At 39.0% G+C, this 17,302-nt stretch overlaps 1 protein-coding gene across 3 annotated transcripts in view; it reads left to right on the top strand.

Annotated features, from left to right (window-relative positions):
- The first annotated feature begins 1,179 nt into the window (after positions 1–1,179).
- The window catches only part of ARHGAP45 (Rho GTPase activating protein 45), a 786,168-nt gene continuing 770,045 nt past the window's right edge, over positions 1,180–17,302 (top strand). For 2 of the 3 annotated variants that reach the window (XM_044053817.1, XM_044053815.1), the window contains exon 1: positions 1,577–2,323. In XM_044053817.1, coding sequence (XP_043909752.1) covers positions 2,192–2,323 — 132 coding nt within the window. In that variant the 5' untranslated portion in view covers positions 1,577–2,191. Of the gene's footprint in view, positions 1,397–1,576; positions 2,324–17,302 lie in introns of those variants that run through there. The other variant, XM_044053816.1, reaches the window with a different exon arrangement.

Raw genomic sequence — 17,302 nt, 5'->3', positions numbered from 1 at the left:
GCCACCTATAAGGCATTTTCATGATTCTCTAAAGACTACATGTCATGGAAGAAAAAAAAGTCCCTGCCTAGGGCAAACCACAAGATAACTGTAGGTGTGGCTCATTTAGATTGGTAGCAGAACTGGTGGGATAAGGTTCATTTGGTGGAACCTTATAGTGGCTATAACCTATGCGAGGAAAGACGAGGAGCTGTGGGCTGTCTTATATGAAAAGGGCAGAAGATGTACTGAATAAAAACGTGATTCTTTGATTTGGCACAGTCTCCTGACATGACAGGTTTTTATACCAAAAGTGTGTAAACTCATTTACAATGTACCTGTAATGACAGCAGAATCACAACTGCCTCACGGAGCTGCCCCTAAGAATTCTTGCATTCCTCACAAACTGACCTGTTAGGATCCAAAATTGTCCTCTCATAATGGCTTCCCATAACATAGGATCTAAAGGTACATCACAGAGTGCACACAAAATAAGGGACCCCCTCACACTGGTCAAATTGTGAGCCTGGGGACCCATACTACTCAGTAATTGAGCCCCCCCCCACCACCACGTTTTCTTCCATAAAACATCAAAACAGTATTTTTTCCTCCATGGCTAGGAAAATGCAGGCAACTGCAAGGGACCCCCTCAACTAAATATTTAGATAATTACAAGTGAGGTATCTACAAGTGAGCTGCATAAAAGGCATTGTTAACTGTCTTTTGTCAATATTGCCTGGGCACAATGAGTAAACCTCTCAGGCTAACAAAAAAATATATATCATGTTTTCATGTCTGTACATCTGTAACCTTTGCTGACTAACCACTTTTAAAACTCAGTGTATAATTAGACCTTATGCATTTGACAGAATTCCACAGCACTTCCTCTGCAATGCTACCACAGAAGCACAGTGAATCCCCCCCAACTCCTGGCACTGCCCATGTAAACTGCAAGAGAGGATGAGGAAGACTGACTGCAGGACTGTGTGTTTTGTTTTCTCTTATCTACCTCTTTCCTGTAGAATTGTACAGATTACTAGTCTGTCTACCACAGCACCAATCAGAGCGAAGTCCCAGGTCACATGTTAGTACAGCCCTGACAGTTTAGAGAAAAGTAAATGTGGCTTGAACTGTCAGCTAAGGGGTAAGTTAAACTGCATGTCTGCACCCTGGGGGTGGGGGGGTGGGAGGTAACAGGCAGTTTGTAAGTTCCAAGGGACATACAAATTCAATGGAATTATCGTAAACATCAGTGTCCTGGTTCGAGAAAGGTGTCAGGAAGACCCGAACCTCGGAAGGAAGAGAAAAAAGGGAGGGTATAGTAAAGATGTTCTCCAGGAAGAAAAAAGACCTGATGAAAACTCCATCAATATCTAAGAAGCACAGAACAGGAAGCCCTATACCGCAGAATGCATCTGTAAGTTTAACATACATCCTTTCTTTCATCTACTTCTGCTAAATAAATGCAACACTAATTGTAACTGTTGCTGGTGCACTGGTAGCAGGAGGGGTTGCAAAACTAGAAACCACATTGTTAGGGCTGGGCAGAAAGGAAACAGAGTATTTTTTTTTCTTGTTGTTGATGAAAGAATTCTAATATGTAGCTGGGAGAGGAAATAATATAATAAACCTTATCCCAAAATGTCAACAATTCGTACAACTTGGACTGTATAAAAGAATATTACAGAGAACAAGCTATAGGGTTCGTTTTAGCCTGAAAGTTATAGGTAACAGGAAGAGGTTCAGGTAATAATTATATTGGTTTAATTTGGTGAAAAAAGGAGAGGCACAGAGAATAGTCAGAGGCAGAAAGTGTACTTTTATTCTTTACTGAGGTTTTTGACTAAATATATATATTTTTTATAAAGCTTGTTTCTTTTTGTTTTAAAGTAATAATTCTTTATGCTGAACAGAAAAGTGCGCTTTTTTTGTATTTATTTGATATATGTAACCCTGGTATTGTTTAACTAAATGCAGTTGTAAAATAATCACTTAAGGTATTATATTCTAATTTATTTTTACATTTTAAATTGTAAGCGGCAGTCATGTTTATACATTTTTTACTTTAGAAATAACAGGCAAAAAGTTGGAATATTCGTTGCAAATACTCTTGTAAACCTTAAGGCATAAGCAAAGAAAAATATGATACAACCTGTTTGTGACCAGTGGTTTTTGTAAAAGTGGGGCTCAGAGATACAGTGGGAACGTAGGAATGTTAAGTAAACGTAACAGTGGGAAAAGTAGTTACAGCCCATATACAGTGGGATTAAGAAAGAAGAAAAACAGTTCCAGCACTTCCAAATCTGGAGTGGATTCTTTAAACAGATCAAGTGTGTGGCTAAAGGTAGGTAGAGAGAATCAATGAATATTTATATGCATATTGTATACTATTACTATTACCCATCTCAATAGTACTATATTGCAACACCTACTATGCTACAAGTTATGATACATTTCCTTATGACTATTTTCTGGTAAACAGTGAAGGAACATGCTCTTAACCACAGTGTTATGATGTACTATAGCATATCTATTTTATGCTCACTTTTTTAATGTTAAGTAGCTATTTTTTATGCATTGGGTTTAAAACAATTCTCATTATGACGTTATTTTACTCTTGACCATATGCTTGCTTAGCTAGGTTTAAAGCTGAATACTGCACATTTTTCGGTTTCTTAAGTTATGGTATTTATCATGACAATGGCTGCTCAGACATATTTGACTCAGATTTTCCTAGTATATGATACAATTTTATGATTGCTTCAAAGAGTTTAACATTTAAAATCAAAAGTCTTTAATTATATCTTACTTCACCTAAAGTTAAGTTACACCACAAGATGTGTTTGCCTTAGGTTTCTCTCTCTCTCTCTCTCTCTCTCTCTTTCATTTTGTTTTTCAGTTTTTTATAAAATGGACTCAGATGACGCAGATTTTGTATGGAGGCCCAGTCTCAGATCAAAATCCAGGTCTTTATTATAAGGATGATAATGTATTCTAAAACAATAACAGTGTGATATTTGTTTTTCTTTGTGGGTTGCTGTAGTACGATTCCATGGCAAACACCTGCTGTTGCTTAGAGAGTTACATATTCATGCTGCAGACAGACTAATGCTTCTTATTAATGGACAAGGGGGGGGGGGGGCAGTGGTTCGAAAGTGGTAAAGAAACACCTATATGTTATCTGCATCACTGACTTTGAAACAAAATACATGTGTGACACTTGAGGTGCATTCCTATTGTATACTAACCATTTTAGATAATGAACACCTAAAAACATTCTGAAAGCAGGTTTTCCTGTAAGTAAATATAGTGAGAACTTATCCAACTGTAATTTAAAGTATACCTTTTCATCTGGAATTATTAAAGTCTGTGTGGCCACCTTTTTTTCACTGGTCCATTGAGTCCCCATTACAAGAAAATGTTACAACCATAAAAATGTAATATTTTTTGTAAAATAGTCAGTTTTACAACCTGCAGAAGTGTTTTAAACATGTGACGCTATACTATGTGTTATTGTAAGTAAGTCAGCATACCAGCATCATGCGTATTGTTTACTTGTTTCATCCAAAGCGTTTGTATGAGATGATAGGATGAAAGTATGCGTGTACACGGGAGAGCTACCACATTTGTATCCAGTGACTAGGTGGTGTATGCAACTGGTGGGTGAATCAGATTTTTATTTCTCGTAACCTGGGTTTGAATCTGGTCTTGTCTTGTTAGATAGATTAGAGTGATTAGCAACTGATGACTGCCTTCCTACTTTGGGGAGAAGGAGCTGAGTGAGAATGATATAAGGTTAGAATCCTAATGAAACTTGGAGCCTGAAATGAAGGGAGGTAGGAGAGACAGACAGTGAGTTTGCCAAGCCAGTGGCAGTAGACATCCTTTGTTGATGCTTTCATCATGATAGTATGATACTTTCCTGCTAGGCTTGGATACTCTTCTGGTGGTATTTTGGAGTTTGGAGATTTGCATGGGTATTCAGATGTTGCTAATAGACTGCCAAAAGTATCTCAGTCAGTGAAATATTTCAGTAAGTTTGAAAATCTTGGACTAGCTTTGAGACAGGGTAATTTGACATTCCTGGGGCTTACTTTCTTTTCTGGGGTGTTACTGACATATTGCCTTATACTAAATTACTGTCTGAATGCCGCGGTGGTACAGTGGTAGCATTGTTACCTCACAGCAAGAGGTTCTCCTGTTTGATTCTCGGCTTGGCTTGGGAGTGCCTTCTGTGTGGAGGCTGCATCTCCTCCCCGCGGTTGGGTAGCGTTCGAAAGACATGTGTGCGTTAATGGGCATGCCTTCGTTGAAGGTTGGGCGTCAAGCTGGCACCTCGGCGTTTCGTAAAAATCTACTGCCAATCATTAGCGGACCGGAGTTCCGCTGTGGCGACCCCTTATCGGGAAAAAGCCGAAAGACAAACAGCAACAACTAACATTACTGTCTGAAAGCAGAGATCATCTAAAGAGCACAGGCAAGTGGTTTGGTACAGAGTATGGTGACAGAAAATGAGAGCTGAAGCCATGAAAGACAGGACAAGTACAAGATATCCAAGATGGACAGATGGGTGCAGGCAGCAGCAATAAATGATGAAGGGGAGAGAGAGAAAGACATAGAAATAACCACTCAAGAGCCAATACAATGAGGGGAAAAGAGGAAAGTGAATAGAAAGAGGCACTTAGCCAGATGGGAGGAGAAATGTGAAAGAGGAGCAAACTAAATAGAGAAGAGGCTTGTAGAAAAGGTGCCAACTGGATGGTAAAAGATGCAGGACAGGGGTCAGGTAACCAATGCACGCAGTGAGGACAGCTGGGGTAGTGGAACTATAGTGGGACGTATTAGATAGGGGTACTGACATGGGGCAGGAAATGAAGGAGGTGAGGACCAATTTGGAAAGAAGAGCAGATTTTTCAGTAAGCTGAGATTCAATCATCAAGTGGGTTAAGAATTCTGGTAAGATGAACAGAGAAGACCTGGTTATAGTGAAATCTGTCTTAATGCTCAAACTTAGCAAGGAATGGTAAAACGTTGCAAAGGTGGTCACATGGAAGATAAGGGGATACATTGTGATGAATATTGGTACTGATGACCTGTCAGAAGAGACTCCAGGAGATATAACAAGCAAATGCTGGGAGGTGTCAAAGAGATGGCTGGAGAAAGGTTTGGAGGTGGGATTCTCTGGACAATGAAGAAGGGGAAGATTAACGAGTATAATGACTGACTGTGGTAGTGGACAAAGGAGGAGGACTGACTGACTTAGGACTGGTAGGAGATGAGGAGGGACCTATCAGAGGGACACAAATGCAATCTCTATCTTAATCCAGAAGGGAGAATACCTGCTCAGAGCAGGGTTGAAAATATATACCTCAATGGTCAAATGGAGATGCTGGACCACAGATGCAGAAAGAGGGAGGGTGGTAGGTATTGGGGTGTCACAGAAAGAAGGAAGAAAGTAATATACACCACAGTAGCTGAACATGTACGAGTGATTCAGGGAATGGCTGGATAGCATTACTATACAGAGCAAGGAGTCTGAGGAAGGAGCTGTAGGCACTGAGACAAAAGGAGACTGGACACTGCTGGTATCACAGAAACATGGGCCAGTGACAAGAGGGGTGGGACAGGGAGGTACCTTGTATATACTGTTTAGAAATGCTGAAGAAGGGAGGGATGAAGGTTCAATTAGTGATCAACATAAAAGGCAGCACCAAATCTGAGCTTGGAAAGGAGAAGGAAAAGAAACAATATCATTTGAAGGTAGCAAAGTAAGAACGTAGCACAAGTGCCCTGGTGTTTAAGGTGTGGGAGTTGATGGACTGATGTAGTATGTTGGCTCTCAGATACATCAAGGGAGGAGAATGTGAGAATGAATGAAAGAATAAAAGAGTAGGATATATAGAAAAATGTTATAATCATGGGAAATTTGAGTCTTCCAGGAATAAATTGGGGGATGCCAAGCACTAGGGTATAAAGAGAGTAGGAGTTGTTTGAAGTCTTGAAATATGAGGGAGTTCAACTAATTTAAGTGAGATTATGTCATAAAGGAAATAATTGTAGATGTTGTCCTAATGAAAGTGGGGGAGTCAGCCTTGTCCAAGTGAAGGTGCCATTAACTAACATTGACTATGCTACTGTGTGGTTTAGAGTAGGGAGTTAGGAAATACAATAATATAAAATCAAAAATTATGGTGTGATGTTTTAAAGGAGGGGATTGTGGTGAACTTAGGAGTGATCATAGATAAAGTTAGAGGCTGGGGATACATTGAGAGGATAAGAAAGTTATGGGAATGGGACATGAATATGGTACTCAGGAGTGTATGGCAACACAGGAATGCAAGGCTAATGATTAAGGCAAAAAACAAGTCATACAAGACTTTTTTAAATTAAAAAAAAAACAAGCAATCCCTGTGGTATCCCCGAAGTCTCGAACAACCTTCTAAACTAGTATAGTGGGCCCAAAAACAAAACAGTCTAAGACACTACTCTGTATGGAAGATTTTCAACCTATATGTATCTAGTTAATCACTGTATGTTAATCAGATCAGATAATGGTAGTGGAAGTAGCAAATTTAAATTTGTCCTAAATAAAAAAAATAATAAAAATAATAATAAATAATATTATTTTTTTTTACTTAGGACGACTTTAAGTTCGCTATTTCTACTACCATTATCTGATCTGATTAATATGCAGTGATTAACTAGATACATATGGATTGAAAATCTTCTACACAGAGTAGTTTCTTACACTATTTTTTTTAACTTTTTTGAATTAAAGTATCACATTTTAAGTTACAGCATAAATTCGTATACATTAATAGAAAAAAATAACAGTTCCCATTATTATTATTGTTGGGACAGATCAAAATGTTGAGCTAGAATCAGGGATATCCCTCAAAATCAAGGACAGCTGGCAGATATGGAAGAATTCTCTAAATATGAGTTGTATATGATTCATTCATTAAAATCATTCATTTATTTATTCATTCTTTTATTCACTTATTCTCTAATTACCCATTTTAGCCAACTTGGGGTTACAGGGGTGGTACATCCTATACTTGTTTTCAGCTGGCACAAGACACAGTCACCATTACTACACCAGTCAAAGGACATCAGTCAATTTTTTAGAAAATTCTTTCATGGTACGAAATGATAACAAAAAATGTTGTCTTGACTTTCTCAGTTAAACTTTCCTACCTTTATTAATTGCTTAATCATTGAGTACAAGTCTAGGCCCGTATTTTAGATCACCAATGCAGTACGAGGAGCAGATACTTTAGGAGGTGCAGGCTCAGGCTCCAGTGCCTGTAATCCAATGTACACCAGGCCAGAGAAAGTTCTCCAATAAAGGTCTGATAACAGCATCTTTGCTGGTCATACAGGCTTTCATAGGGTCAGCTACTGGTTTCTCATGGAAAAAAGGTGTCCTTCCTTTGTCTTTGACTTCTTCATAGGGAAAAGACTTTCACAAAACACTTTCAGTAGCATTTGGAGACTGACAGTATTTTTGATAATCAGCAGTTTTTTGAGCTAATCCCTTCCAGAAAATGTTCCCTTAGAGGAACTTATCCTTTTAATGAGAGAATTGTATGAATGGGTAGGTGGCCAATGATGTTTATCCTCAGAAAAAAAAAGTAATTACACTACTTCTGTTTGAATCTTTCCAGGAATTTAGACAGCAAAGTATCCACCAGCTAGCCTTCCACTTTTACTTACCATCAGGGTAAACACATTGCAGATACACAGCTCCAGACCCAGAAAGATGAGATCTCTACAGAAATGTTTAAGTGGAAGCTGGTTATTGGTGCACATTCATTGTCACCACACCTTCATCAGTGATTCGCGGGCAGCTGAGGGAGAACAAGGAGACACTACATTTGTTTATCTTCCTCCAGGGGCTGGCTGATGCCATATGGCCTTTGAGGAGGTGTTCCCTCATGCTGGAAAATCCAGTGGACATTAGGAAGCCACACGGAGGTTGTACAGACAAGCCACAAAAGTGGACCTTCCGGAAGGGAGAATTTGTTATCTGAAACAAAAATACTCTCATGCGAGTCCATTGCATGGGTCAGGTATATTGTGTTAATGATGACTCTTCTTCATAAACTTATTAGAGATCAAAGCAGAAATGCCACTTGACAAAGACAGTAGAACAGACATGCTTGATTCATCTCAAGGGTAACTATCTGAAGAGGAAACAATAGATGCGTTACAAATGTGTAGGCTTCACTGGGAAGGAGTGGAATGGTATGGGTGCAAGAAAATAACTCAAAAGAAAAAAAAACTGAAACTGGATGAAGCTATTGTTTATCAATATTCTAATTAGCATCTTAAGAAAACAGCCGCAATTTCCACCTTCTCTTCAGGCAAAAAATCTAACATAATGAAGGCATTTGGTAACAGGACTTTATCCGTTATTTGGATTTAAGCTTCTTAATAGTCACCATTAATAAAGAAACTATTAGAATTGGGAAAAAATATCCATTGTTGCACAGTTATGGAAAAAGTGAAATACAGAATATCACTATATTACATTGTAGTTCACAACTCATTTAAGTGTAGAATCATTTATCATGACACTGAGATAAAAACATGAATGACATCCAGGCAGATTCGTTTTGCTGCATATAACATCCTTAGGGTAGCTCACTTGATAGATCCTTTTGCTACAAAGCCCAATACAATACTTAAGACTCTAAGGTTCTGTCCTCTGCACTCCCAACCTCAATTTTAGGAGACAGATACCTTCTCCTTGTCTAAGACTCTGAAATCTGTTCTGTGGTTTACTACCCTTCGTCTTGATCCTAGAAGGTAATTCTCAAGGCCGAAAGGAGTTTATCACATTTCTTCAGTGTGCCAAAGTGGCAGAGACAACCACAGTCACATGGTACATCCTGCTACATCTCTCTTCTCCTTTCAAAAACATTGTTGTTGTAGTAACAAGACTAAGTATTGGATATAAGTCACAGCATTCTTAACTTTCCTGGCTTTAGGATTTGCTCTCAGTTCCAAACAGTTTATCACTATTTATAAAAGTTTTATTGAGCTACATGGAAAGATTATCTTAATGGGCAGATCAGCAATTTACTGACCTGAAATATTGTTCAATTCAAAGAGTGTTAGACAAAGTGAGTGCTCTCTATTTTATTTATATTTGTTTACTGAGGGTAGTACACTAATCTTAAGGGCCATTTGCAGGCACAGCACAGGTGAAATGGATTACATAAGAAATGAACATATTTACAAATACAAGGATATGCTATAAAACATATATATTTACAGATGCAAATGTCTATAGGGCAACTTTGTCTTATTCGATTGTCGTAGTAAACATTTCTGCACTCCACCCCTCTGCTTACATTCCAGCTGCTCAGTTTCCCACAAATTTTACATTAAAGGCATTTTTTGAAAGGAAGTTTGCATCTAAGGTCATCTCAGCATATGATCTCTCTAGTTTTGGAATTTAAACTTCATGACAAAAAAGATAACTTTACCACCAGACTCCATGTTGCAAAATACACATCTTACTGCAGATAATTTCTGCTAAAAGTGAAGAGGAATAAGTTGTCTGGTACACACTTTGGAAATGTACAGGAAACCTAAGCATTAATCAAACAGATCAGAAAATCAGACTAGCTATGTATGTCCTTTGTGAAATGCAAACAAGATCTGTATGTTGCTAAATATGCCTTAGTAAAATGAGTTGTGGATTGCATTAATAGATCATTGTCAGGAATCAGGAACTATAAGGCATATTCTAGTAGAGATTCTGACACCAGCTGCTTATTTTTAAATGTATGTTCACGGTACTCACGATCATTAATTCTCACATTAATCAAACACTGCAACTACAAAGCCAGTCTAGAAGCAATAGCTTTGCCAAGGACTACTACAGAGGATCCTCTCCTTCGCTACTCACTACCGTGAGTTATTCTATAAACAACAGGAGGCTCTGTCCATTAGTTATACTAGTACAGAACCCCCCCCCCCCCCCCCACAGGGCATGTAGTATAGCTGGGTAAAAGTTTCAGCATAACAACAGCTCTTTGAGGGTGACTGTCTTGCAACAGAATGGACAACCATGCAGTGTGCCTTATTTAGGTATGGATATGTGTCCTTATGCTTTATTTACAGTCCATTTACCACACCTTCTATATAGTTAAGATGCGCTTACACTGTTGGAATGCTAACCTAAAGTGTGACTCTTAAGTTATATTTTTTGTCACTAAAGAAATAGAAGTGACATGCGCTTTTGTATAGGGCATGACTGTCACTGGCTGAGTAAGAACACAAGAACAGAGTTACCCTCATGTAGGAGGACCTTTGACACCTCAAAACCAGTCTGGAAAATGAATATAAGTGATTTTAGACCCATTTGTTATAATTTTGCTAAAACATTCTACCTCCCTTGCTGATAATCTTTCCAATGACTGAATTATGCAGCTGTATTTTATAGAAAATGGACTTAAGATTTGGCAGGGGATAAATACAATGACAGAGAAGGAAATATCAAGAGAAGATAGTATTTCAAGGCAAGAGAGTTGATGTGAAATAAGAAAAGGGAAACATAAAGGGTGACACGGTAAAGTAAGGATTTTTAAAGCAGGTGGTGGATGCATGGGACTGACTTCTAGGAGAGGTAGAGGGGCTAATATTGTAAGGAATTTTAGGAATCCAGTTTCCTTTAAGTAGACTTAATCTTCATACCATTTGCAATGGAAATTCCCTGCTTCTTTTTTTGTACTTAGTAGGAAGCTACATGACCAACTAAAAACATCTCAAATACATCCACATTAAACCAAGGTAATCTGTAACAATCTAATGACTGTAAATGATGACAGAACATGCATTTAGCTGCTGGTCTTGACCTTTGCTGACATAACTGTCAGAAGAACCTTTAGCATCATACAGTTTTGCTTTATTCTCAGGAACATTTAATTATTTCATGGTAATCTGTGTAAATTCCCCATAATGCTTTGCGTTATTAGAGCATGTGCAGTTATTTTGTTCTGTACCCTTTGGCTGCATGGCTGTTGTACTGCAGTGTGACAGTTGCCTAAATCTCATTTATAGTGGAGTTTCTATCTTTTCTGCAAGTACACAAAATTGGAAGATACAAGGCATGTTGATGATAAATCTAAAAGAAGAGGAGATAAAATTAGAATATTCAGGATCACCTAGTTTAACTCATATAAAATAAATACATGGACCTACCTCTGAAAAAGCACGTCCAAGTAAGCACCCATGTCTAATGCTCTGTATCCAAACATTATCCTCTTACTGTTTCTGTTCCTTTAGCCTCCTGCACTCTGTTCCCCTTTACCTCCTTTCACCCCTTTCTACCTTAGGTATACTTTGGTGACTGGCTAGATTTTACAGGAAGACTTTGTATTTGTAGTATTTTCTCTCTTAGCATTCCCTTCTTTGATTTATTACTTTACTTTGTACATGATTCCTGTTGTACTTTTTTTCCTAACAAGCTTTGCCTGTTTTAGCCGTCAGTCTGTTTCACTAAATTCTTGCTCCAGGATTATGCTTTAAATTCAGCCTTTTGATTTGTTATCATTGTTGCTATAGGATTTGAATAATATCTGGGGCTGTCATCACTTGGTATTTCATGTAAAAGTAGCATGCGGGTTGGGCATCCAGTTTATTACGCTAATTCACACATTCTGTGTTTGTTGAGGTCTGCCTTGTGCCTGGGCTGTAGCTGAAAACGATCAACGTGCATGCAGTTCACTTACATGGTTAATAAAGAATATTCAGTAAACAGTATACCTCTCAATTGACCAGATTTTCACAGAAGGTTCAGACTTTTGCCTCATATTTTGGTCTGTTCTTTATAAAATTTGTGTTTTTCTGCCAAATCATTGAGTACTGAAGTCATCAAATAATGACAGACATTTAAGTTTCAGACTTCCAAAATACAAGTAATCTCTGTAGTATCCCCGAAGTCTCAAACAACCCACTAAAAAAGTATAGTGGGTCCAAAAACAAAACAGTGTAAGAAAGTACTCTGTATGGAAGATTTTCAATATATATATATATATATATATATATATATATATATATATATATATATAGTTAATCACTGTACAGTAATCAGATTTAATAATGGTAGTAAGAGTAGCGAACTTAAAAACTCATCCTAAGTAAAAAAAATAAATAAAAAATATATAATTAGAAATATTATACAGAATTACTAAGTATTCAAAAGTAATCCCAGCATTCAAAAGTGATTACTTTTGAATACTTAGTAATTCTGTATAATATTTCTAATTTTTTTTACTTAGGATGAGTTTAAGTTCATTACTTCTACTACCATTATCTGATCTGATTAATATTCAGTGATTAACTAGATATATATGTATTGAAAATCTTCCACACAGAGTAGTTTCGTATGCTGTTAAGTTTCAGACTTCATATCCTTCAAAAGTGCATGCTGATAAAGCAGACTTTTACATTTATACCAACGATATTTAAAATCTGTCCCTATGGTTGGGCCTTAGTCCTCCTACCATTATTTTTGGCTATGCCCAGATTCTTGAACTAGGATGTTGAGAGGTAAACAGACAAGCTGTCATACTTACTTAAAGGTGCTGTGACTTCAGAGTTGTTATTTAGTAGGGGATGTTGGAAAGCAACTCTCATACAGAATCTTATTTTAAAGGTTATCGGTCATGTTTTCATATTTTACATCCACATTATGTTCCAGCATGTCTTATTGTATTCAGGAAATGGGTGCTATACAGAAAAAAATCTTTAGGGTATCTTAGAAAAGTGATTCTTAAGCTATTGCTCCACCAATTCTAACTGGAAGAAAAACATTTTGCCATTTGAGTACATTTCATTGTGGCATCCTGCAGCTGATGGAAAGTGGGTATAAGAAATATCCCCGTTTTGTTTTTTTTATGAAATATATTTCAGGCAGTTCTGCTTGGCTGATTGTACATTTGAGAATAACTTTGTGGTGAAATACCAGTGATTCTGCTGTTGGTATGCAGGATAAATAAAGGAATGCAGGAAATGTGCTGAGAGGACAGGTTCTGAGAAATCTCATGCAGGAGCAGGAAGTCTACCTATAAAGAATGATTTCTGCTTTTCCTGATTGTTTTTGTAAAACAGTAACAATTTCTAGGTGCAGGAAAGGCTGCAGGTTAGACAGGTAAAGGACAGAGTACTACTTGGAGGGCAATAAACAAAATAGTGACAGTCGAAGGAGTCTAACAGTCTATTCTATAGAAGAATACCTCAACCTACTGAAGGTTTCATCCCTTTTTGTTGTTGTGTATATTCTTTTGTCCTTGTTAAAATCCAGTGACCTTTTTGTTCTATATAAAGAGAGGAATTGCTCAGCAAGCTAAGTAGATCCTTATCATCCTTGTGGAAAGAGCTCCCTCTCCGATGTAAAGTAAGAAGAGCACCATGCACTGGATGAGGAAGACTGTCCAACTGGTAGTTCACAGTAGGCTGTTAAGGATATGAGCCACTACATCAGATTTAGCTTGTAATCCTGGGTTTGATTTTCTCAGTCTCTATCTGCCATCTGTGTGACTCTGAATAAATGACTTAAAAAGGCAGTGCTCCCACATCAAACCTGAAAACAGGTAATTATGTCTACTGGGTTTACCCAGTTTAAGGAAAGAAAGAAAAAAAGAAACAGGCAAAGTAAAATCATACTGTGCACCTAATACAGGCTGATGCTCAGCCAAGATGCTGTGCATCTAAACTTACTGAGATTTAGATATTCTGAGCACTTAATATATAGTAAGGCTATGCACCTAAATGACACACTGAGGCTATGTATCTTATTTATACCAAGGTAGTGTACGTAAAGTACATATTGATACAATGCACCTAAAGAATTTTTTTTTATTTTAATTAATTGCTCATATTTCTTAACCTAGGTAGAGTGTGGATCCAAAAGTACCCATTTTGGGCTCTGCCAGGGTATGAGAAACTAACACACCAAGACATAACACATTCAAAAGTAAACAGCAAATTACATTCATCATAAGAACAGCCACACAGTTTTACAGTATTTACATAGTATACAAAACATGTTTGACATTGGATGAAAAAGAAGAAATAACTCTTGAGTCAGGAAGGATGATTGACAGTAGTGATGGAGGGGAGGGAAATAAAAGGAGTTTGAGAATTGCTAGAAATGACAAAATGAGGCTGATAAGAGCGGAGGGGGGTTGTAAGTTAATGAAGTTAATTTGCACTTGGTGTTAAGTTGTCAGTGTGTTTTTTAATGGAATTTCTGAAGTTTAAGTAAATATTGGAGTCTCTTAACTTGGAGGTAAGGTTGTCATAGTTTGGGAGCCAGGACTGAGATCTGTGGTTGCAGCATTTTTGTGTGGTGTTAGGCTTGTGAAGGACTGGTGTGTGTGTGTGTGTGTGTGTGTGTGTGTGTGTGTGTGTGTGTGTGTGTGTGTGTGTTTGGGGGCTCTGAGGCTGCACCATCTCTGCCATATTGTAAATTTGTCAGCCAAGTAATTGAAGGTGCTTTGATTAAGGAGTTGAAGAGAGCTGAGAAGATGTTCTTCGTGTTTCACTGTTGCAGTCATCACACTAGGGATATCTGCCTGCAGGTAGCCCTCAGTCGGCCCGAATACCAGAGACTTAGTATTTCTGCATCAGATGCTGTTGCTCCAGGACTGATGTCAGGTCGTCAGGGGTATAAAAACAGGCAGCCGACGTCATTACATCAGTCTTTCTTGCGGAGGAGCCTGAAGCAGAAGCAGAAGCAGTTCGCAAGTGCCGGTCGGCCGCTACCTGAATTTTCGTTTACAAATTGAATAATCCTGAAGTCTTCTAAAGCTAAGTACCCTGTTGGGGATCTTTTTTCTTGCTCTAACCGATGTCAGAAAAAATTAACAATTGTCTTGCCTGTGGAAAGCAAATACCACACAGAGATTTTCATTCTTACTGCATCACCTGTTTAGGCCCAGACCATGACGTACCGCGCTGTTGTTTTTGTGCCTTGTTCAACACCCAAACCATTTATTGTCAGGCTCTTATTGTCGCTAAATTCATTTGCTCTCGATCTCAGTATTCCAAAATGGCTTTGGTACACCATCCGACTACCGATATTCTGAAAAAACATAAGGATAAAGACAAAGACAGACCGCATAGGTCCAAAGCTGCCAACGACACTTCTGTTAAGCTAGTCCCCAGTTTGCCGGTACTCAGTGAGGCGCCTTTGCAGCCCCTGATGCCTGCTTCTATGGATTCGCAGGCCTCTACCAAGACTCATTTGGAGTCCAGTATGCCGTGAGACTCTTCTTCAACTATGGAACCTATGGATGTCTCTACCTTGGATGGGTCCGGAGCCGCTGTGCAGGCACCGACTTCTGAAGCAGTTCTTTGCTCAACCGATTTTCCACTCAAACCGACGACTTATTTTTTATCTAAAACTACCAAGTTTCTTAGGCCAAAAGTATGCGCTACACCTAGAAAACCTACGACCAAAACACATGCACCTGCTCCCATGCCTCAGCGACAAATGCTTAGAATGGCAAAAGATCTTATCACACTGATTAGGGGAAGTCAGCCTTCCCCTGCTAAGAGGAAAAGAGACCAGTCCCCTGCAGCTTCAACAGACCAGGATTCCGATGATTCTGAGGAATCTGATTTTGAAGACATGCCCTTATCTGCTTATGAGGATTCAGATGCAGAGGAATCCATTCCCTCTGCCTCCCTTCCAGAGGATTTTTTTTTTGGTGAAACCTTACATACTTTAAGACAGCATTTCCACTGGGAATGCCAAGACTATCCTCAGTCCAAAAAGAGACTCAGAGAATTCCTAGACTTGCCACAGCACAGGCCTTTAGCAATACCCCCTGTCCTGGAAGTTGTTGATGTTTTTATGGAATCTAGTCTTACTCCTGATACTTTACCTCCTGCCCCTAGGAAACCTGACAGGTACTGCAGGGTACCTGATACTCACAAATTTATTTTCAAGAATCCTGCTGCTGACCCAGAGATCATTTCCTAGGACCTAAAGGTATCAAGGCAACTACAGCCAAGAATCCCACCCCTTCGGACAGGGATTCCAGAGCTTTGGACAGATAGGGTAAGAAGGTATATACCTCTGCAACTCTTGCTATTAGGGCATTGAATTGTCAGTTTCACATGCTGAAGTACCAGCAACATATTATGGAACTTATTAAACAAAAAATGGCAACCTTTACAGACTGTGCAGAAAATAAAGAATTGCAGGATCTTATGCACTCTGCAAGCCAAGTCAGCAAGCATACTTTGCACTGTGGCTTTGACACCCTAGAAGCATCTTGCCAGGCAGTAGTCACTGGTTCTGTACTGAGAAGGCATGCTTGGTTCAAGGAGCAGGCCTTGCCAGACCATGTCAAATCAAAGTTATTGGATGCTCCTTTGAACAAGGACAGTTTGTTTGGAACCAAAGCAGAAGAGGTTCTTAAAAAGATGGAAGAAAAGGCTAAGTCTATGCAGACTGTAAAATAATTCTTATAAGTGCAACCCCCTAGATTCAGTAGGCATTTCCCTTCCAAACACTGGTCTTTTCCAGCCCCCTCCAAGCCATCTCAAGCCAGACCCAGGGAAACAGACCTCCCAGACTACAGTCCCAGGGTATGCAGAGATCTAAGCAATGGAGTGCCCCCACCCCCAAAGCAGGGAGTGGTAAGCCATCTCCTTATGGAAAAAACTCACAATGACTTCTCTACTCCTTTCCCCACCCCTGCCCAATTCCTTGTGCCCCTAGGAGGAAAATTTGCCCTTCACGCAAAAAGCTGGATGTCCATCACACAAGACCAATGGGTCCTCAACATTGTATCCCAGGGGTACAAATTTTACTTCCACTCACTACCAACCTCAAGAGGGTTTCCAGACCTTCCTCCAAACCAGTGGGCAGAGGCTCAAAGCCAATTTCTTTCCCTGCTCTCCATCAGAGCTATTCAGCTGGTGCCAGTGGAACAGATAGGTCAAGGATTCTATTCCAGACTCTTCCTGGTACTCAGAAATGAGGGCTCTTGGTGCCCAATTCTGGATCTTTCATTTCTCATCACCTTCCTGGTGGTACCAAAGTTCAAAATGCTTACTCTGCAACAGCGTCTACCTATGCTAGCCAAGGATGCCTGGTTAGTCAGCCTAGACTTAAAGGAAGCCTATCTGCACATCCCTATAAGGGAGTCATGCAGGAAGTATCTTCGTTTCAGGGCTGGATCTATGCATTATCAGTTCTCTGCACTTCCCTTTGGCTTATCCACTGTGCCCAGGGTATTCAACAAAATGTCTGGCTCCAGCCATTGCATACTGCAGGCAGAAAAATATCCAAATT

Source organism: Protopterus annectens, chromosome 13.part0, assembly GCF_019279795.1.
Source record: "Protopterus annectens isolate FY-2018-M chromosome 13.part0, PAN1.0, whole genome shotgun sequence".
Classification (NCBI taxonomy): Eukaryota; Metazoa; Chordata; order Ceratodontiformes; family Protopteridae; genus Protopterus; species Protopterus annectens.
Note: the sequence above shows the minus strand (reverse complement) of the source record. Positions and strands in the feature narration are given on the sequence as shown.